General features: G+C 40.2%; 1 protein-coding gene across 1 annotated transcript; it reads left to right on the forward strand.

The window, feature by feature from the left end:
* Positions 1–1,706: 1,706 nt before the first annotated feature.
* On the forward strand, positions 1,707–23,494 carry CP (ceruloplasmin). The gene is made up of 19 exons (XM_075098755.1): positions 1,707–1,932; positions 6,903–7,147; positions 8,373–8,585; positions 9,082–9,255; positions 9,862–10,116; positions 11,348–11,513; positions 12,504–12,643; positions 13,231–13,371; positions 13,502–13,713; positions 14,309–14,459; positions 16,374–16,586; positions 16,964–17,171; positions 18,368–18,507; positions 18,998–19,126; positions 19,691–19,797; positions 20,562–20,778; positions 21,400–21,539; positions 21,993–22,155; positions 23,203–23,494. Exons 1-19 carry the CDS (start codon positions 1,778–1,780, stop codon positions 23,271–23,273), a joined length of 3,240 nt encoding a protein of 1,079 aa, XP_074954856.1. The 5' UTR covers positions 1,707–1,777; the 3' UTR covers positions 23,274–23,494.
* The last annotated feature ends 5 nt before the right edge of the window (positions 23,495–23,499 follow it).

Consider the following 23,499-nt stretch of genomic DNA (forward strand, 5'->3'; position numbering starts at 1 on the left):
TGACCTTCATCCCTGGTGAAAAAAAAAAATCCCTACTGAAATAATTTTAAGCATGTGATGCCAACCTGGGAAACTCCAGAATTTCAACATAGATTTGGTCAGATTTCGAAAACTTGGCTTTGGCCATAGTCATTTAGACAGAAACAGAATCCTCCACTTAATGCAGATGTGAAGAATGTTCCAAAAGGTGACATTATGAATGTCAGTATTCTGACAGTGCCTGAAATTTTTTCTGTGAATAGTGATTAAAATTGGTAATTTATCTGTTTACCACAGTCCTGGTAAGTAAGGTTTACATTTGTACGGCATTAAAGGAAACCTGTCATACTTTAATTATGTTCAGAATCTTAGTCGTCTATCCAGAATAATAATTTTTCTGACCATTAAGAAAATAGCTTCAAAGAAGATTGTGATTATTACAGATATTTTTAAGTTGCCATACAAGGAAAAATGTCATTTAGAATGAGTGTGACTGTGTCAATGCTCTGAGTGCAGAAGAGATTTTTTTAAGAATTCCCAAGTGACTGAAGATATATATTTTTTAAAAGAAGTCTTTACAATTTGCAAGTTTACACATGGGTTTGTATGTCTAAAGCTTCAGACACAACCATCATGTAATGGATATATGACTGAAAAAAAATGCAGTTGCAAACTTCAGTGGTGTTTTTCAACCTTCCCATGTTTAAGGTCCAATTTTGTTCTTATTTTTTGATGGCACTAACAGATACAAAATGTTTACAGAACTTGAACAAAACAAAAGTATAGCTTTCTGTACTGGGTAGTACATTTAGATAATGGTAACAGTTAAGATTATCTGGAGCTTTATACACCTATTATGCTTTTAATCATTGAAGAATGTGGCTTATCCTGTCTGGTGATAAACTAGGAGGAAGATGACACAGGGAGTTCATTTTGTGGAATTTCTGAGCCTCATTTCCATTTGGGCAATACTGAAACTGCTTGGAAATGAGATGCAAACACCCCCTACCCCCTCCATCTGTGAACAGCCGGTCCCTTTCATCTCTAGCTATATATGCCACACTTTGTGCTAAAATTACATTTCCAAGGGGACTCTGGTGGGTTAGCAGAGCTTATCCATGCCTACATCAGTGTGTAGCTCTGGTCTGATACCAGTGACCTCAGTCCTCCCTTATCTGTCGTCGCACCAGTTTAGTGATTGCTGTGCAGAGGGGAAGCAGCAGTGATCTGTAGATTGAGAATGAGCATGGCAAACAGGCAGCAGAAAGTCTGTACCTGCAGGGCCTGCCTTGGGTTCAGTTATGTCAGCACAGGAGCAGATACATCAGAGAAAATGGGTGTCATTTAGAGCTTTTAACAGTGCACTTAAAAAGTTCTGTCCTTGTGTTGCCCACCATAGAAATTATTTTCTCAGTAGTATACATGCTATAGAGTGGTAAAGATAGTAAAGAATGTAATTAAGCTTAAGTCTGTAAATCCATTTAAATCTACAGCACTTTCAATTCAGGCACAGGATTTACAATCTGATGACAGTCTAAATGGTAATTTGTTTGATAGTAGGTTGGCAGAAATTGAAAAAATTTCTTTGAAGATTATCTGAACTGACGAGGTTACCAGAATCTTTTGTTTACTCTTGACACACAGAGTCATTGTGCAACATTTTATTGTGTTCACTAAAGCAAACAGGGGGGAGGTAAGCAGGGTGGGGGGTGGGAGAGACACAAACATATAAAGGGAAATTGCCTGTGCCCGTCCTGTGGTTTTATTTCACTTTTTCCACAAGGTTCATGAATGCAAAATGAAGCTATTCGTCCTAAGTTGCTTGCTGGTTTCTTGCTGTTTCCAAGCTGGGGCAGTGAACAGGGAGTACTACATCGGCATTATAGAGACAGTGTGGAACTATGCACCTGGCAACACCAATCTCATATCTGGACAGCTTTTTGCAGGAGAAGAGTAAGTAAAATAGTTTACACTGGTTCATTTTACAGCATTGTCTGCTTTAGACACTAGAACTAGACTGAAAACCGGGTGAAGGCAGCGAAATGAACCATGTTGGTGTCAGTGGATTTTCTCTCAGACATAAAAGGGAATTTTGACTTTTTCCTGGCTTGCTTGAGAATTGCATTCCAATGCTCTGCTAATTAAAAGCATTGGAATATGTAGGTTTCTTGTGAATTTGTTGCAATGAAATGTTTTCTAAGTAGTAGAAAACCACCGAGAATGTCTAATGATGTTTAATTTTTGAATGGCTAAAGTGCCAGTGCTGAAGAGAAGGCTTTTGCTGTTATGTTTTTATAATGCAGAAATTTGACAAATTTAAAACTTCCCCATTGGGCACAGGTTTCCTTTTTAGATATTTATTGTTGGCAGCCGTCATTTTCACTGGTGCAGCAGCACACCTGGGTCCTTCCATCCACAGTAGAGGAGCTGGGTTGCTTGTTACAAAGCAAGGAGGGTCCTGTGCAGGGTGAGAGTAATAAGTGGATGAGGATCAGCATGGAGAGGAAGAGGGGAGCACCCTGAAGATATGAATAATCAATAAAGAAAACTCAGACATTAAAGGCATCAGAGAAATATTTGAGAGAGAAAAAATGTTTCTTCTGTTTTTTTCAGTGCCTTTAAAATGAAGTAGGACTATACTAAAATAAAAAATATTAAAAGAGAAATCAGAAATTAGAATAATCTCAAAAATACAGTTCTCATTCAGTCTGTAGCCGAGGGATTAGAAGATTTTTTGTCGTTTGTTTTCTCTAGTGAGAGCCAACAATATCTCATCCGTAATCTGCCATTTCATCAGATGAAGTGAGGCGAAGCAGTCAACTGGTTTTGCTTTTTTTTAACTTGTAAACTGAGTGACGTGTAAGACACCACGAGTGACTCAGCAGGCTAGTAATTCTGATAAATGGTGGAAGCAGGGCATCTTCTCTGAAAACTGCAGAAAGAGCAGTGTTGTAATACAACAAGCCACCACTGTTCACTGCACTTTCACTGCTTTTCTCTGTGACAATCTGCAGCATGCTACGTTAGTTCCAGTTTTTCAGTGGTTGTATGCCTGCGATGGAGCGTGTTCCTTTCATTTTCAGCTTCTTTGATTCTTCTCCTCCTCCTGAACCCTTCAGCTATGAGGCTGTGCTTGTACACAGATTGATATTTATAGAGGCAGGGGAGAGCAAGGGAAGGGAAGAGTGCAGTGTACCTGCTAGAAGGAATACTCTACAATTAAATGGTAGCTGTTTAAACAGTCCAAGAGGAGCCATGACATATTTGTTTTATTTCATTTGTGACTAAAAAGCTTCATGCACTCAGACTTCCAGTAACTGAGCCTTTGCAACTAAGTTTATACTATCCAGGTTTCATGGAGCTCTGAAGTGGCATTTTAATTAATCTGTGCTTGCCAAGGTCCAAACAATTCCTTCCCCACATGCTCAAACAATGCTCAGCTTTGTGGGAAATACTTTGCATTTTTGGGCAGTATTAACTTGCTTCACAATACGCCTGCTGGGAATATGAAACCAAGTTGGCTCGGTTTCTCATCTTATAAGATGATAAACTAGGAGGCTGCTGAACTTCAGGCAGTGTCGCCCTATCTCCCAGGATTGCCTCCTCCTGGAGTAGAATCATAGAATCATAGAATGTACTGAGTCGGAAGGGACCCACAAGGATCACTGAGTCCCAACTCCTGTCCCTGCACAGGGCAACCCCAAAATTCACACCATGTCTCTGAGGGCGTCGTCCAAGTGCTTCTTGAATATTGTCAGGCTTGGTGCCGTGATGCCTCCCTGGGGAGCCACTGCCCTCTGGGTGAAGAACCTTTTCCTAATATCCAACCAAAACCTCTCCTGGCACATTTTCCTGCCATTCCCTCCCATCCTATCATTGTTTGCCAGACAGAAGAGAGATCAGCGCCTGCCCCTCCTCCTTCCCTTGTGAGGAAGCTGTAGACCGCGATGAGGTCTGCCCTCAGCCTCCTTCTCTCCAGGCTGAACAAACTTTAGCTGCTTCTCTTATGGCTTCCCCTCTAAATCTGACCAACTTCATGGCCCTCCTCTGGACACACTCTGGTAGCTTTGTATCTGTAAAATACTGTGGCACCCAAAACTGTACACAGCACTCAAGGTGAGGCCACACCAGTGCAGAGTAGAGCCAGACAATCCCCTCCCTTGACTGGCTGCAATGCAGTGCTTGATGCACCCCAGGACACCGTTGGACCTCTTGGCTGCCAGGGTATGCTGTTGGCTCATGTTCAACTTGCCATTGATGTGAGCCCCCCGGTTCCTCTCTGTGGGCCTTCTTGCCAGCCTCTTGTTCCCCAGTCTGTACACACATCCAGGGTTGCCACGCCCCAGGTGCAAAATCCAGCACTTGCCCTTGTTAAGCAGCATATGGTTGGTGATTGCCCAGCTCTTTAATTTGTCTAGATCTCTCTGCAGGGCCTCTCTGCCCTTGAAAGCGTCAACAGCTCCTCCCAATTTTGTGTCATCAGCAAACTTAATTAGTGTTCTTTCCAGTCCTGTATCCAAGTCATTTATGAAGACATTAAAGAGTACCGGCCCTAAGATGGATCCCTGCAGAACCCTGCTAGTGACCAGCCGCCAGCCCGATGTAACCCCGTTTACTATGACACTTTGAGCCCGACCCATCAGCCAATTGCTCACCCACTGCATTACGCGTTTATCCAGCTGTATGATGGACATTTTGTCCAGGAGAATATTGTCAGAGATAGTATTGAACGTTTTACTGAAATCCAAAAAGATTACATCAACTGGCTTCCCTTCATCAACTAGGTGGGTAACCTTGTCATAGAAAGAAATTGTTTGTTAAGCAAGACTTTCCCCTCATGAACCCGTGCTGTTTGGGACCAATGACTGCATTGTCTTTCAGGTGTTTTGCAATAACTCCCAGAATAATCTTCTCTATAATTTTGCCAGTCACCAAAGGGAGACTAACGGGCCTGTAATTACTGGAGTCATCCCTGTTGCCCTTCCTGAATATTGGGACAACATTTGCCACCTTCTGGTCAACTGGGACCACTCCAGATTCCCAAGAGCATTGAAAAATCATTGAGAGAGGTCTTGCTATGACATTGGCCAGCTACTTAAGTACCTTTGGATGAGTCTCATCAGGCCCCATTGACTTATAAGGATCCAGCTGGAGCAGCGAGTCCTGCCCAAGCCCGGTGTTGATTGGGAGTTTATCATTCCCACAGTCACAGTTCTTTAGCCCAGGGCTCTGGGGACCCCAGAGCAGAGTAGGAGACCCCAAAGCCCATCATTGGTGTTGAAGACTGAGGTGAAGAAAGCATTAAATGTCTCTGCTTTGTCTATGTCCCTGTTTGTGAAGTGACCATGTTCATCAGGTAATGGGCCAATGTTATTTCTGGCCTGCTTTTTGCCATTAACATATTTTAAAAAGCCCTTTTTATTGTCCCTCACAGTACTGGCCAGTTTCAACTCTCTAACTGAGCTTTGGCCACATGAATTTCCTCCCTGCAGTGGCAAACAGCTTCTCTGTAGTCCTCCCATGTCACCTGACCTTGCTTCCACTGGCCATATACTTTCTTTTTTCGCCTTATTTCTAGAAGATCCCTGGTCAGCCAAGCCAGCCTTCTGCCCCACCTGCTTGACTTCCTACACTTTGGAATTGCCTGCTCCTGTACTCTTAGGAGGTGGTACTTAAAAAGTGACCGGCACTGATGGACCCCAGCACCTTCAAAATCTTTTCCCCGGGGGACCTTACTAAGTAGGTTTACCTCCACAGCTGGTCCTCCTGAAAAGGGCAGGGAAATGTGCAGGAGGATTTGTAGTTACAGAGGCTCTAGAGTTTGGGATAACAACATCAGCAATAGTAGCACCACTGGTTTGAATAGCCAGTGCTGGCAGTTTCTCTCACCATTGTAGTTAGTGAGTATAAGCACTTTTCCCACAAAGATAACTCTTCTCAGAGACTAAAATATTTAATGAAAGGTACCTGACCATCAGCAAAGGCAAAGGTTGGCTCCAAAGCCATTCCTAGTTGATAGTTGTCAGATACACGTGGTGACCCCTTGCCTGTGGCTGGTGGTGGTTGAGCAGCATATCCATGATAGCTACACAGTTCAGAGGTAGTGACACCACATGTAGGAAACACCATCTCCACCAGTCTCACTTTAGCTCATGGATTAGGCTGTTTCCTCACTAACCAAGCTCTCATTTTTAATATAAGTGTTTCATTAACTGAGAGGAGCAATTGTTCAGTAGTTAAGGCACTTAGTGATTGGGGAGGCCATTGCTAATTCCCTGCTCTCCTGTAACCTCTTTGTATATTCTTGAGCTGAATCTCTAAAAATGAGACTTTATTACGGTAAATGCATGTCAAGCTCTGAGGCTGTGATTATTCTTTATGACTGGTGAACAAGCTGAGGGCTTGGTCTCACTCATTTCAGCACTATGCATGTGCCCCCCACCCCCCGTCCCCATGCACACGCTGGACATTAGCAGCACCTTGTAGTTTTGCTCATGTCCAGACATCTTAAATGTATTTTACAGCTGAAAAGTCTGCTCCTCATTGCAATGGAGCAAGGACTATGGATTCAACATAATAACATGATGATGGAAATTATTATTTTTAACTGGGCATGGAAAATTAGATCTATTATTTCCCTTGTCCACATGGTCTCAAATTTGCCCAAAATTTCAAATGCCCTTATTTTCAGTCTAAAAAATAGGTTAAAAAAATTCAGATTGGTGCATAATATTTAATGTCTACATGGCTGCCTAACTCTTTATGATAAGAGACATATTTGCTCCTAAACACAGATATAGTTGTGCATAGCACTAACAAGGGCTGATCTTTATTTGAGACCCTACTAATTAACACCATTCAAATATAAACATTAGTATCTGACACTACAGATCTACAGATGTATTTGTGTATTTTCTTTACAGGCAGGCTGGAGTCTTTCTCAAAAGAGGACCACATAGGATAGGAAGCACTTACAAAAAGGCTGTCTACACTCAATACACCAATCATTTATATGATGTGGTAGTCGACAAACCGCCATGGCTGGGGTTTTTAGGCCCTGTCATTAAGGGAGAAGTTGGAGATTCCATTATTATTCACTTGAAAAACTTTGCTTCCAGAAGCTACACGATGCATCCACATGGTGTAAGATACACAAAGGAAAATGAAGGTAAGTGCCAGAATTTATCAAAAGTTAATAATTCCTCTGAGTATAAGTGATATTCTCTCATCAAAGAGAAGACTGGTTAAATAAATAAAGATTTAAAACAGGACAAAATTAAGTTAAAATAGGAGCTAAGAAGTTTGATAATTTTTTCAAGAGTGAAATACAAAGCCAAAAGTGGTATTCATAAAGAAGGTGGGTTTAGATCAACATTTCACCTGAAGTAAGAGTATTTACATTTCACTTGAAATAAAGGTACAAAGGTATACAGGAGATGCAGGTACTGAGGACACCTAAAGGAAGAATTGATGCTGGTGTGAAGAAGATATTGTTAACAGTGATAATTTACAGTTCCAAATTCTTTACACTAAATTTGTATATGTTGTATATAAGATACACAAGAATTTCTTAAAATGGAGAAACAGCTGCTGCTTGGTAATAAATCAATGAGATAAAAGTCGGACACACTTCAAGATGTATTGTAGGTTTGCCATTGGGCTTAGTGATGATTGGGCCTTGCAATAGCTGGTCTTGCCACGCTCAGGCAATGGGGGATTTTCTACACCATGCGGCACCAGAATATGGCTGTTCAAAGTTTTATTAGTGGGCTTTAACAGTGAGTGAATTGTTGAGACTATGGCGTTGTCTCAAAAGCACTCTTTAAAAGTTTTTTCATTAGAAGAATTTATGAAGCATCAGCTTAACTTCTAATATTTTGTGAAGTTTTTCATTGCAACTAATATGTGGCTTGATATAGACACATTCTGTGGGAGCAGAACAGTGTGTTACGTGGCAGTACATGCACTTTTTGAAGCCACGTTTATATTTTTTTTTCTGTTGCTCTCATTCCAGCAACACCTATATTCCTTGACGATATATGCAATATTTTAGAACAGTTTCCAAGATTAATATTTAACAAATGTTTTACAAATATTTGAGTTGTTATCTTTTTAGCAGAAGTACATAGTGCCCTCCTGAAAAATTAAGGACTAAATTTAGTGTGCCATTAATCGAAGCACGCCCATGGAATTCAAAGGCAAATGAAGAGACTCCTAAAGAGACAGAAAAGAGCTACTCACCTAATTTTTAAAGTTTTTTTTTTTTTAACCTGTATTCAGATGTTCAGTCCACGTTACTGCAACATGCAGTCAGCTTTAAAGCATGGCAGGTGCTATGCTGACATCATATTGTGAATGTGTTGTGTTAATGGTGGCTGTGTGGCATTCTTTAGGTGCTTTTTATCCTGACAACACCAAAGATTTGCAGAAGAGAGATGATGCTGTGGAGCCTGGAGGCCAGTACACTTATACATGGGACGTGACAGAAGATCAAGGTCCAGCTAAGGGAGATGCAGACTGCATAACCAGGGTTTACCACTCCCACATAGATGCCCCAAGAGATGTTGCCTCAGGGCTTGTTGGGCCTTTAATAATTTGCAGGAAAGGTAAACCATAAATAAGTAAATAAATACATATGCAAGGTGATTGACAATGGTTTTTGATAAATATGAGTGAAATAATTTACTGGAAGATAAGATTACAGTTAATTTTGAAATAACAGCTTTTTGTCTTCTCTATTAACTGCCTTTCAATAGTATAGGAAGTAATTTGATTTTGTGTGTGACAGCAAATATAATTTGCAGAATACTTTGCCCACAAAGCCATATGAGTAAGGTATGTTCATGCTAGTAATGCAAAAGGATGTGTAAATACCGATATAAGAAACAGCTTTACTGTAATCTTATCACATGCAATATTTATTCTTAGTAAAGTTATAGTATCTATTTGTTTTCTGAGCATGTCTGTACGCTTATGCGTACACTCATACTCAAGAAAATTGGCAAAATATTAAGCAAAGAGTGAACAGCCCTACTGCTAATACACTTAAAACTGATGAAAATATAATGTCAGTTGCTTTGAATAAACCATTTTCTTTTTCAGGTACACTGAATGAAGGCAGCGATAAACATTTTGATGCTGAATTTATCCTTATGTTTTCTGTGATGGATGAAAACCTCAGTTGGTATCTAGAGGATAATATCAGGACATACTGTTCTGAACCTTCCAAAGTTGACAAAGATGATGAGGACTTCCAGGAAAGCAATAAAATGCACTGTGAGAGAACATTATAGTACTGTTGCTTGTCATTCATATGGTGAAGTAATATTTCTATGTGCTGTCTCTTTTAAAGATGGGCTGTAGGTAATATTTTTTAAAGCAGGGATTTTTCTTGGAGGATTAAGAATGATCTTTTTAAATTAAAAAAATAAAAGTGATGGCAAGTATCCATCACTTGCAAGGTACAATCAAACCTTTGGAGTTGTGATGTAAAAGTCTTAGGGGCCAAGAACCTCTTTGTTAGTATAATTTCCCAGGGACTGTAAACAGAGGTGTGTTACTTTGTTCTGTTTCTTAGTCCTGAACTCTGTACTATAATATCACAGTTTAGAAAAACAGTTTATACTGTTTGTGTCACCAAAGAAGAAATCTTTGGCTCTGACATTGATTCCAGAATCATAGCAGGAACTGCTGGTCATGCAGATAGCTGTGCAGATGAAGTGTGTGGCTGGTACTGGCTCGCTTTCAAAGGTGTGGAGTTTTGTTTTGAGCCTCTCTCTATTTTGAAGAACAGAGCAATGGTTGTATGACACCTGCTTTTGAAGTAAAGATCCTAAGGTCTGTGAAGGTAAATAACATCTAAATAAATAACTTTCCCTTTAGCAATCAACGGATACATGTATGGACACCTCCCAAACCTGACAATGTGTGTGGAAGATAAGGTAAAATGGCATCTTTTTGGGATGGGTAATGAAGCTGATATCCATTCAGCCTACTTTCATGGACAGACCTTAATAGAAAGGCATCATCGAGTTGATACCATCAACCTCTTCCCAGCCACATTTATTGATGCTGTCATGATACCAAGGAACCCTGGGGAATGGCTGCTCAGCTGCCAAGTGAATGACCATATCGAAGGTACAGAATAAGTTCCAGTGATCAGAATTTTTTTTAGCTTGAGCTAACAGTTTACTGTCTCACTTTAGCAGTACTCCTGACCTGGTTATATGCCAGATGATATTCTCCTAGGTAACACAACTCTCATAGTAATTGAAATGCCTGGAAGTGTATTAGATGGGCTTGAGCATGTAGCCATGGAAATCAAGGAAATTCTTATCTGTAATGGAAATCATTATCAGTTGGCAGCAATTGGCACAGCTGCACTTTTGCAAGCCTCAACTTTAGAAAACAATAGCATGATGTTTGCCTCTTACTGAAGGTAATTCATCACAATTTTCTCTTCGCCAACAAAAAAGTTGGGGCTCAGTCCGTGTTTGGGCAAGGGCCACAGGACAGGCAGGTTAACTTGCCTGCCGACAAAGACATATTCTGGGAAGTGCATTGGCTAATAAGCAGAGATGATCTGCATTTCTTTTCTCTATGCCTTCCTGTATTTCTAGTGTTTGTTAACCATATGAAATACTTAGAAGCTAATTCCACATGTTTCCATGATCTATATCCCTATAAGTGAGTTAGAGAAGTAATTTATCACAAAAGTGGGAAGGAACACAGAACTCAAAACCATTCTCCAAAATTTGAAAATTCTGATATAAAAAGAAGTATGTTTAACCCACAGATTTAACTACATAAATCTTATAAGTTTTGAAATAGCTATCACATCAAGCAGCCTCCTGATGTGATTGAAGCATCCTGGGCAAGACTTATATCCTACAAATGGGCCGAATCAAGAGCTGTAAAAGGGTGCTCTATTTGTATCTCCAGCAAGCAGATTTGCTAACAGACCTTTCTTTGAGGGTGCAGAGACACAGGAGTTTCACAAGCAAGCTGTTGATTAGATTTGGAAGATGGTCAGTCTGGTAGCACCTGGCCTTGTGCTAACTGCCAGTACTTTTCCACTCCACCCTAATCTTCTCTGTAACTACCACGTCAGTCACAGCTTTACGAGGAAAATGCACTTTACCACACCTGTCTGCCTACTGTAAATACCATGGTTGTGTTTCTACATCCTAGCTTACCTGGCATACATTCTTTCATATCATTCATCTTCCGTTTCATTTGTGATTTGTGTATCCATCAGTGGTATGGGAATTCTCCGGGGAAAAGAAGTACTGTTGGAAGCAGGGAAAGAGAAAAAAAGAGTGTGGTCCCTTCACCCTAGTTTTTATTTCTTTGTCATTTTTTTTTCCAGGTGGTATGCAGGCCCTTTTTAAAGTAGAAGATTGTAGGAAATCCACAACAGAGCACAATGAGAGTACAAAGATAAGACAGTACTTCATTGCTGCTGAAGAGATCATCTGGAATTATGGCCCATCTGCAATGAACCATTTTACAGGACAAGAATTAGTCACTGACAGGTAAATGCTTCTAATTAAAGAAGTTTTACTTTTCAAGCAGAATTAATATAAATATGTAAATAAGGAAGGCCAAATGGTAGAACTGACTTTTAGGCAGAATTTCTCATTGTCCTCACCTCTGCTTAAATTTTAATGCAAGGATAAATAGCAGAACAAATTAGGTCTATCGTTTTCCCTGCAATCTTACTATAAATTTTGCTGTGACATTAGTAATTTAACTGGGATGAGATTAATTGTGATGTCGTATGTAGGCAATGACCTCTGAAGATTCAAGACGGTTGATTATTCTGAGTTAGAGAACAAAGCTAGGAATTAATGATCATCTCCTTAGCTGATGAAAATCATGCTAACGGCACCTCAGCTAGCAAACAACTTGCACTAGGCAGCTTTGCCCTTTGCTTTGTGTTTACATATTTAAGACCTGGATCAATTCACTGAATACGTTGATTCCTCAGATTTTTCATCTGTGAGTTAAAAAATACTCACCTGCTCCACAAGGGACAAGGCATAGTTCATTGAATAGTGCTTGTAAAACACTGAAAGGTCCTTTTTTGAAGAGTAAAAGTCTAGACTAAAAAGCGTAGATAAAATCTTCTCACTTTCTATTTAGGTGTTAGATATTCTTGGTGTTTGTATCTGCCGTTGTTGACTATTTGTAACTTTTAATAAAAAGAAAAGTAAACTTCAGGTTATGAAATATTGACTAGAAATCATTGTTGTTGGTGGTGGTGAGTCTCTAAGCATGCTGGTTTTGTCAGGGCAACACAGAACAGTGTGTTTTTCTTAAAGAGAAGTTAGTGAGGATAATAGACTCCTGCTCATCCTTATATGGGACTGCATATAAGTGTGTGGCCAGATCACCTAAAGGAGATCCAAAAGACAAACTCAGCACTTTATACCTCAGAAAACAGGTTGAGATCCTGACTACCTTTGGAAAGCTGAGCATTATGACTTGAACTGTTTGCATTTGTTGCAATTTCTTTTACACAGTGAATCTCACGTATTTTTTGAACAAAGTGAGACAAGAATTGGTGGCTCTTATAAAAAAGCCATTTACAAAGAATACACCGATGGCTCTTTCACTGAACATAAAAAGAGGTCCACAGAGGAAGCACATCTTGGACTCTTAGGTAAGATATCTAAAATTATTTCATGTCAAAGATTTATGAGAGTAAACTACCACTTCCACTAGCTAGTCAACAGTGCCCCTCCACCTCCAAGGGAGGGGCTCTCCCTGCCTCCTGCAGATGTTGGTGCCTGTGGCTTCCTCCAAGAGACACCCAGGGTGTAAGAAAGCTCTTGAAGGCAATGCCGTGGTGGTTCCCAACTTGCCTGTGGGAATATGCCATGGTCTCCAAAGGTCAGGCTCTGAATTACAAGGCCAAGCTAGGCAGTTCTAGCCCTATTTATAACTGGCTGCTTCTGGCATGGCTCTGGACTGCGTTTGAGGATGGTGTTAATGTCTGTAGGTCCCTTTGCAAAGGGAGGCGCTGTCCTGCGTGTCACTGGGCCTCCATGAGGAATTGGGAATGGATCAGTCCAGTTGCTGCTGAGCTGCCAGGTCATGTGCCAGGGACCTGGTCTGTGCCCACACAGGCCCTGGGGCAGTTCCCCATGCAGTGGGAAAAGCAGCCAGCATTGATCGCTATAAGCTCATGGTGATCTGTATATCACATGATAGAAACCTCTTGTAATTAGACGATGTGCTCTTTTCTAGGACCTGTTATCAAGGCTGAAGTGGGTGAGAGCATCAGGGTGACATTCCGAAACAATGCCAGCCACCCGTTTAGCATTCAGCCCCATGGCGTGAGTTACCGCAAGAGCGACGAGGGGACATTGTACGGTGCTGCCTCCAGAGGTGTGCCTACAGACAGGGATCCTGCAAACACCAGAGAACAAGCTGTCGCACATGTTGATTGATTGAAGGTGGTTCCTTCAATCCTTCAATGTTCATTAGGCATAATTCCTAATGTTGATTTCTGTAATAGGTACTGAATCTCCAGCCTCTCATGTGAATCCTGGTGCTACATTTACATATGAGTGGTACGTGCCAGAAGATGTGGGCCCCACAGACCAAGATCCAGACTGTTTAACCTGGCTTTATTACTCAGCTGTGGATGCAGTCAGAGACACTAGTTCTGGCCTTGTGGGTCCTCTCCTGGTGTGCAGGAAAGGAGCTCTGCTTCCTTCTGGGAAACAGGTCAGTCGAAGAAAAATTGAAGCATTTGCATCATTGTAGCTGAATCTGCTTTCTCTTCCTGAAATCTGTCCTCAGAGTTTGCCACATGAGCACTCAGCACCACCTCCTCTCCACATCAGTCTCACCATTGTCCTGAGGGGAACACATAAAATGAAGAAAGTGGATTTGGTTTTTGTTTTGTTTTGTTTTGTTTTTTTTAAAAAAGCAAAATCGGTCTGGCTCCAGATAGAGACACTGTATTGTGAAACCACCATCACAGTGAGCCACCACTGGCATTCAAGTCTCAGCTACACTGAGAATGACTAGAAAAATGTAGAGACTTTAAAGGCCAAAACAAACATTCATTTCCAGAGGTGGCTCCTGCTGATAGAAAGAGCACTAGCAGCAGGTATCTAGTCACCAGATACAGCAATTAGAGAGCTCTGAGATTATTAGAATGAAGTATCAACTTACACATCTAACCTACTTTGATAAATCACGAAGTAGGATAGATGCATACATTGATACTCATATAATTAGTACGTAGATAGAATTTTTCCATGACATTTTCTGTTCACTCATTTCTATTTTCCTTTGTGCTATTTCTTCCCAACAGAAAAATGTGAACATGGAATTTTTTCTACTTGCCACAGTATTTGATGAGAATCTGAGCTGGTACTTGGATGACAATATTTTGATGTTTACACTAAATCCTAATAACATTGACAAAGATGATGAGGACTTCCAAGAGTCTAACAAAATGCACTGTAAGAAAATTATAAATTAGTCATATATTCATTTCTACAATAAGATTTTTACTTTTGTGATCTCATGTTGGAGACTGGGAAACTGTACAGTGGCAGAGATATTTCGTTCCTTTCCATTGGAAACAAAGCCATGTTTGAATGCAATTCAGTTTCAGCTAAATGTGGTAGTTCAAAACATAATGCCAGCTGTTCAGCATCTTGCATGGCAGTTGCACATTTAGCACTGTTATGTGCCACTTTGAGCAGACAGAAGGAGGAATTAGGTCTTTAGCCCAGGCACCAACCCTTATGAATGTCACCAGGCAGCAAGAGAAAACCAACCTCTGCCTGACAGGTGATGTAGTTGAAAGGAGGGTTTTCACAGAATTGCAGAACTGTTGAGGTTGAAAGGGACCTCTGGGGGTCGTCTGGTTCAACCCCCCTGCTCAAGCAGGGCCACCCAGAGCTGGGTGCCCAGGACCGTGTCCTGATGGCTTCTGAACATCTCCAAGGATGGAGACTCCACCACCTCCCTGGGCAGCCTGTGCCGGTGCTCGGTCACCCTCACAGCGACAAAGTGTTTCCTGATGTTCAGAGGGAACCTCCTACAGCGTGTGTGTCAGTCTGTGCCCATTGCCTCCGGTCCTGTCACTGGGCACCACTAGGAAGAGCCTGGCCCCGTCCTCTTTGCACCCTCCCTGCAGGTGTTTATATCCATTGATGAGATCCCCCCGAGCCTTCTCATCTGCAGGCTTGAATGGTCCCAGCTCTCTCAGCCTTTCCTCATAGGAGAGATGCTTTCTTGTCCTGTCATCATCCTTGTGACCCTTTGTTGGACTCTCTCCAGCATATGCCTCTCTTGTACTGGGGAGCCCAGCACTGGACAGAGTCTTCCAGGTGTGGCCTCACCAGTGCTGGGTAGAGGGGAAGGATCCCCTTCCTCGACCTGCTGGCAATACTGTGCCTAATGCAGCCCAGGACACCCTGCACCTTCTTTGCAGCAAGGGCGCATTGCTGGCTCATGTTCAGCTTGCTGTTTACCAGGACACCCAGGTCCTTTTCTGCCAAGCTGCTTTCCAGCTCGATTTGTCGGAAGCATTTTTACAACAGCAGCTGCAATCTGAACTTCATAATCTGACCGGCTGGCAACACTCCTCCTAATGTAGCCCAAGCTACCATTAGCTTTCTTTGTGGCAAGGGCACATTGCTGGCTCATTTTGTGTCTGTGGCAGAGTCTGGATTCCTTTACCAGCACTGAGGCCCCCTTAGAATGAAAATCTTTATTAGGGCAGAGCTGAGTTTCACACTGACTGTATTTTGGTACTGTAGAAATGTCTTTCAAGTTTCATGTGGAAGAACATTTTTATCTTCAGTACCTAGTCCTGCAAATAAGTCCTAATCTTTAAACATATTTGCTTGTGCTCTTTCTTAAATTTTGCCCGCAGGGACATTCCTACTGTTTACAAAGCCGTGATACTGAGCATTCAGTGGTACCTGTCAGGCACAGGCTTTGAAAGTTTTGCACAGGAGTAGCAGAAAGGATTAGTAACTCAAACTGAAAACCACTTCAGATTGTCTCCACTGAGTGGCTGGAGGGTCTTGCAGAGTATAAAGTGTGGTGCTTTAGGCGTCCTGCATACTTGACGGGTATAAAGCAGTGGAAGATCCAGCTGGTCCAGTCAGCTACCTGTGCTTCAGGCATTGAAAAGGAGAACAGTTAGAAATTGTTTTTAAACACTGGGTTTTAAAAGTTGTTTTGCTTGAATTGATTCTCTAGTTTCGCTGATGTGATAAGATATTTTACTATTGATGTTTCTGTCAGTCACATTACATGTGGCATTACATTATAGCTGAAGTGTGTATTATTTCATCTGTATTGTAGAGTTAAGTAATGTGTTAATCAAGGCAGGTTTTGCTTCCTCAAATCTTTTACAGCCATTAATGGTTATATGTATGGAAATCAGCCTGGTCTTGAGATGTGTAAAGGAAGTGTGGTTTCCTGGCATTTGATGGGCTTGGGGTCAGAAGTCGATGTCCATGGGATATACTTTGCAGAGAACACATTCACAACTAAAGGAACAAGAAGGGATACAGCAAGTCTGTTTCCGCATACATTTCTTACAGCTATTATGAAGCCTGATTCTGAAGGTAAATGTCTTGTTTAAAAGTCCTGTTACTAATTTAGAAACTGTTTACCTATGAACACTTTATGCTTAGAGACAAATTTTAAATAGTTGTTATATTGGTCCTTTGGGTGCTAAAACTGTGTATGGCTGTGTCTGAAGGGGAGCAAACACATTCATAGGATGGAAGCTCTTAATGCTAAAGCCTTGATTTTTCTAGGTTCTATGTAGGTTGAGTTTTATTACTACAAGCAGCCATACTACACAAAGAATTTGGATCTTATACGAGCAGTAGCCTGTGTGTCAGTCTCTAAACACTAAATCAACATAGGTAATACAATCTTAAGATCTAGTGGTAACAGATTTTTGACCTTAAGTCTTTGTTTTCTGTACGACCTCTAGGAGTTTTTGAAGTGGGGTGCCTGACAACAGATCACTACACAGGGGGCATGAAACAGAATTACAAAGTGAAACAATGCCATTGGTGGAATGTGGATCTATCTATGTACTTGCATGAAAAGACTTACTATATTGCTGCAGTGGAAGTCGAATGGGACTATTGTCCTAACAGGACATGGGAATTTGAGCGGCATCAATACCATGAGGAAAGGTACTTTGGAATATACACAAGGGTAAAAATGCAAAAAAAAAAGCAAAGGAGCAACTCACATCTCTGAACTTTTTACTCCTCCAGGCATTTCTAGACACACTTTCTTTACATATGCATTTTTAGGGCTCACTTGAATTTGTGGTCCTTCTCCAGTAATGTTGCTGTGTAACTGTGAGCCAGACAGCAGGATGTTTGTGAAACGGTCCAGCATAAATCATCTGTGGGGCAGCTGCAGATTTTCATGAATCCTAGATAGTGCATGTGCATCTGTTATTTACTGATGTTGGTACGGTCCTTGATGTGGAATGCTTAAAATATTCATTAAGTTGTAGATACTATGACTACTTTGTCCTGATACTTGATTCCTTACAGTATGTAACATGTCTTTCTCTCCTGTTTATCTGTACTTTGAATAAGGTTCTTTTTTACTCCTCTCAATCTTGTTAGTTTACACAAGATAAGTCCATGACCGAATCCATTCACTATGAAGCTTGTTGCCTTGGTGTTTTATTCCCAGTATTTGAATGTCAATGAGAGGGAACTGATTGGATCAAAGAATTCATGCCAATTAGCAGAAGAGGCTAAACAATGAACTGATGAATTTCTATGTGTTCCACCTGTATAACTTCATTTGAGGTTGAAGTAGTAGATTGTAACTGCCTGTATTTTTTTTGTTGATTTAATCGTATTTTCTTCTTTTTCCTCAGCTTGATAGCACATATCCTTGCCCTGTATACCACAGTGGACTCTCTCATATCTCTAAGCACAAGTAATATGGACTATTCTGTTATCAGGCCTTTTTTTTTCCCACCGTCTCCAGCTCCCATGATCTCAGCAGAGAATCAGTCCCTCGCATTTCATCTCAGCAAGGCACTTAAGCTTTACAAGTTTTAGGCTTCCTTTCAGATCTGCAGAAGTCACTGAGGGCTCTGTTTTTCAGTAGGCAAGTTTCAATTTGAAATACCTGGCAGGTCCAGCACTCAGCATTCTCTCAAATACTAGATAGACTTGATCCAGGTTAAGAGAAACACCCCAGCTTAACAAGAATGTTTTCTTGTTGCAGACACCAATGGTCTATGAGATTACTATTTCACTGAGTTGGATTTTTGTTTGATGGTTAATTGACATACCTGCAAAAGATGTTTTAAAATACATGAAGAAATGTATGACATATTCTGATCTCTATTTTCTTTCAGCCCTGGCAATCCATTTTTAAACAAAGAAGACAAATTCATCGGCTCAAAATACAGAAAGGTAGTATATCGCGAGTACACTGATCAGACATTCAGCACTCCCAAAAACAGAGCAGAGGAGCAGCAGCACCTGGGAATTCAAGGTATAGTCATCATGAAGTTCAGTTTTGAAACTAGGAAAAATGCAGTGAAACAAAATGAGAAGATACTATTTGAATAATACTGAGTATAGTTCTACCCACACAAAGTGCCTAAACCAATGTGGAACTGCTGCTTTTATTATGGTGCTTTTCTTGCAAGATTACATTGCTTGCTTTACATGAAAAAATCCTTCTGGTTTGCTGCCTGATCACAGGTCCGTATTTTCAAAGGCAGCGTCAAATTGGGTGGCCACATCCAAACTGACGTCAAACATAAAGTAGGTGCTTGGAGCTTTTGAAACTTACACCTCCACTTAGATGTGTAACTTCAGCTACTCAAGTTGGCACATCATAACGAATGACATTATCCATGTATAGATTTTAGGTGAATTATAAGCCAATGTTGTTGTGTATTTGAATACAACAAACTCTCCCTCTCTCTCTGTTCTGATCTTTTGAGAAACCCAGCTAATCTTTCTTTTCAATCCAACAGGGCCACTGCTTATGTCAAATGTTGGAGATAAAATTATAATAGTTTTTAAGAACTTGGCATCAAGACCTTATTCTATACATGCCCATGGAGTGAAAACAGACAGTTCTGATGTTGCTGTGACTAACCCAGGTATCAGAGCATCCTTGTTTAATTCTAGCAGGTAGCATCAAGCCTTCTAAGTAAGGGTTAGCAGGCTTTCATTTTCGGATAGTAGGAAAGGCTTAATTTTTGTTTGTTTTTACCTCATGTTCTTAAATTTTTGATGCTGATTATGACAATATTTCTACAATTAAAACGACCTCTTAACTATTGCTGTATATCCTAGCCCTTGACAGATCAGTAATTTCTTGACACAGTGTGGCTGCACCATTCACGAAAGCAGAGTTGGCTACTTAGGGAGAGCAGAGCTTATGTTAGCTATAATTTCAGAAGTTCCTGTGTGATCTTTACAAAAGATACAATTGTTAAGTATGGTAAACTGGACAGTGCAGCCACGCAAAAATAAAATGTTGGCAAGAAGAGGCAGGGATCTGCAGAAGGGAAATAACAATAAGCTAGCCAGTGCAGTAACTGGGAAGAGGAAGTTCAAGAGAAATATACTCTGTAAATGGCGATAACGTCTGTTTCAGGATGACCTCTTACAGGTCAGCACACAAAAAACTTCTAAAATTCATCAACATTTATTTAATTCAGGTGAAACAAAAACGTATGTCTGGAAAATCCCAGAGAGATCTAGTCCTGAGAGAGGAGATCCACCTTGTATTGCATGGGCATACCATTCAACAGTGGACAACGTTAAGGTATGTTATTGATATCAGTCTAAAGGGTTTTGTTCATGACTTCAACACAGATATACTTACAGCAAAAGGGAGATGAGTTTGAAACTCTTTCTGCATTCTTGATCAAGTCATTCCTGCCATTATCATACCTCTGAATGTAAACGTTCCTTGAATAATGCAAGAAAGTCAGGGCAGAATTTGAGAGTCACATCCCTTCATGTTCTTGCTCCCTGGTCCTTCTGCTGCTGCTATAGATCACCTCACTCAGACGTCATTCTTAAAGCTAAAACTTTATAGCTTCCTCAAGATCTGATCAGTCACATGTGGGAAAACTAATATGCAACTGTAGAACATAAACCTGCCATTTTTGCACAACCACCCATTAACATGACTAATATTTTTTAATGGAAATTAATGTTTTCTTTCCTTCATATCTCAGCAAACACGAATAAAAATGTCAGGAAATATATTTTTAATGGAAACCAAGCTCAAAATCCTAAAATATAAAAAGCATTCGGGGGGAAAAAAAAAGATGAGCAGGAAATTTAAATGGAACAAATGTTTATTTCTAGCAAAAGATGAAAAAGGGGCAGTTATCCTTCATAGTCCATTGAACTTGATCCATGGGTAGCATATAACAGTGAAGAAATAACCTTGCTTGTCTGGCTACCTTTATTCCCAGATACTGACAGCTATAAAAATAGTAGAAGATTCATGTCTGGCATTACAAGTGCTTCTGCCTAGTCACATATTGTAATTATATGATTTTTCCGTTGTAATTTCAGGACACTTACAGTGGATTAATAGGCACACTTGTTGTGTGTCATAAACATTATTTGCCATCATTTCATACTAAAAAGAAAGTTCAGTTTGCTCTGCTTTTTATGGTTTTTGATGAAAATGAGTCATGGTACTTGGATGAAAACATTAAAACCTATTCCACCAACCCGCACCTTATTGACAAAGAGGATGAAGAATTCCTTGAAAGTAATAAAATGCATGGTATGTTTCCCAGTTTAGTTAATGTAGCTCTGGCAACACTATAAAATGATGTATGTGAAAGTACTGCATATAAATTTAACTTTCTCACCCCCTCTGAATTTCCAGTTCCAGGGCAGAAGGCCTGAAAAATGTCACTCAAACTATTTGAAAATACGTTAATGCCACTGAATGAGTTTTGGTTTTTTTTTCCCCCAGACCTACGAAAAAAAATGGTCTCACACTGAAATTTTGAGGAGAGAAGGAGTAAAACGGAAATCTGAAATTTTGATTTGATGTCAGTAAACAGCTATTTTGGATAAGTTGGAAAGGCAATGTGCATCCTGAAAGCCCAGTGAAACTTACCCTTTACAAATAGCTGCTGGAAATGTAGAACTTTAAAAACTGCAATATTAGCAATCGTGTACAGTAAAGAACTTTTAATTACATCTTACTTTCTAGTTAAATGTGGAATATAATCAGCCCCATTCATAATATGCTGTCCAGTTGTTTTTGTTTTATATACCATTCAAAGCAGTTACTTTTGCCTGGCATTGGCTTTCAAATCTTGTATTCTATAAAAGGGTAGAGAATAAAAATACACAAAATCTTGTCTTCTCTCTCTTGCTCTTTCCCTCTTTCTAGCCATTAATGGGAAGGTGTTTGGAAATCTACATGGTCTCACTATGCATGTTGGAGATAAAGTAAGCTGGTATTTGATGGGAATGGGCAATGAAATAGACATTCACACAGCACACTTCCATGGCCACAGCTTTGACTATAAGGTAACAGGTCCTTTCTCATTTCTTGCTGTATTAAGAGAGGTAGATCAGATACCAAGGACTATTACAATATTAAGCAGGACTTGTAATTTGACCATAAAGTTTTTATCAACAGTAAAGTATTTGATCAACATACAAGAGCGAGAGAATACGTGCCAGTAGCATTTGCTGACTGGTAACCTCACAAGTTCTTTGACAAGGTAGGTGTGAATTTTTGTGGCTGTACCGACCACAGCTGTAGCTTTCCTTCATTTCCACTTAGTTGCTAGTTTAGCAATCTTTTAAGCATGAATTGGACATACAAAGTGATGCTTCTGTAGAAATGACATACATGAGATATCTTTTCACTCAACCGTGATTAAAAAGTTTGGTGGGAATATGCAAAAAAAGGTAGCTTAAATTACTGCCACCTGATAATGCCACACTGTTTAACCATTGTTTCTTTTTGTCCTGAAGCAAACAGGGGTTTACCGTGCAGATGTCTTTGATCTGTTCCCTGGGACATTTCAAACTGTGGAAATGATCCCACAGAACCCTGGAACCTGGCTATTACACTGTCACGTTACTGACCACATCCACGCAGGCATGGAAGCTACCTACACAGTGCTTCCAAAGGAAGGTAGGAGCTTAGCTATCTCAGTGATGTTCACTATGTTTAAAGATGCAGAATGGGGCTCACAGACAGGGCAGCATACTCAGAACCAGTTCAGGCATCCAGGAATATTTCATGGCTTAATATTGATGTCTGGAGGCCAGAATGTTGCAAGCCACCCACTACTTGCCTCAGCACTGCTACTCAGAAAACAGAAATAGCTAAGGGACTGGATGTTAGCTGACTATTGCTTCAGCTTCCCATCACTGAAATTAAAATAACAGGATTTTTATTTAAAAACAGTTCTTCATGAGACAGAGTATTTCTGTACCCAAGAAGTGCCAGTAGTGTCAGACTGCCTCTCAATCTTCATTTAGAACAAAAAGAACAGTTGTTAAGTAAAGCTGAAGTCATCATCCCTAACAGTAGGAGTACTGAAAACTAAGTGTTTTCTTTCTAAAGGACGTTCTAGCTTTACAGACACTATTACCTTGCTTTAGCATTACCTGTGAAAAAACTTGAATCTTGAAGAATTTTGAAAGTTCTTGTTTCTACAAAGCTAATAAAATTTTAAAAGCAATACTTCCCTGTATTTGAAAGACAGAGCATAATGGGTCTGCATTATAGTGAATTGAGAGAAAGAGAACAGTAGAAACATTTCAAAATGTGTATGTGTATCTATAGATATACAATGATATAATGTACACGTATAGCTATACTAAAAACACAGACTGGAATGTTAAACGTGATCTAGTTCTCTTTTCTAAACCATTCTGATTTACAGAATATGGTCTGCCAAACTTGCACAGATAATAAAAAAAATTGACTTAAGAGTAGGCAGAAAGAGATGTAGAAACACTTTAACTTGTAGAAGCAGTATGTTGGGTTTTTCATCATCAGCCATCTAAAATGCATTAAAAGGTACCATTTGGTGCATTTTAAACCTGTTTTTAAATCTAACTCACAATGCCTTGGAAGTACTGGGATCCATTGCTCTCATTTTGGGCTTGTCCATATGCATAGACTATTCTTTTGATGAGATGTGTGTAACAAGACCTATTTTCACCCTTACAGACAAACGGTCTTTGTTCCCAAGATTATTCAATCAGTGCAAGTGTAAAGATACAGCAGGCACACTAGAATGATGAAACCATTTCACCACAGTGATTCTCCAAGCTCTACCTTCAATGAAGCGTTTCCTGAGAAATACTATCATCTCCTGGACAATTCATCGCCGTGTGTTTTGGAAGCTTTCAGTTGATGGCCCACGACTAACGAAAGGGCCATAGACTAAGACGGCTGAATGGATATAACCACTTATACCTTTTTTCTCTGAATAAAAATAGTATCTTGCAAACTAAACATACTCTA

Source organism: Phalacrocorax aristotelis, chromosome 7 (genome assembly GCF_949628215.1).
Source record: "Phalacrocorax aristotelis chromosome 7, bGulAri2.1, whole genome shotgun sequence".
In the NCBI taxonomy this organism is placed as follows: domain Eukaryota; kingdom Metazoa; phylum Chordata; class Aves; order Suliformes; family Phalacrocoracidae; genus Phalacrocorax; species Phalacrocorax aristotelis.

What these genes read in the sequence shown, in the direction of transcription:
- CP (XM_075098755.1), top strand. Translation starts at nt 1,778, where the DNA reads ATGAAGCTATTCGTCCTAAGTTGCTTGCTGGTTTCTTGCTGTTTCCAA. An exon ending in AGCACATCTTGGACTCTTAG is followed by an intron (nt 12,644 to 13,230) that starts GTAAGATATCTA and finishes GCTCTTTTCTAG; the next exon opens with GACCTGTTATCAAGGCTGAA. An exon ending in GTACGGTGCTGCCTCCAGAG is followed by an intron (nt 13,372 to 13,501) that starts GTGTGCCTACAG and finishes TTTCTGTAATAG; the next exon opens with GTACTGAATCTCCAGCCTCT.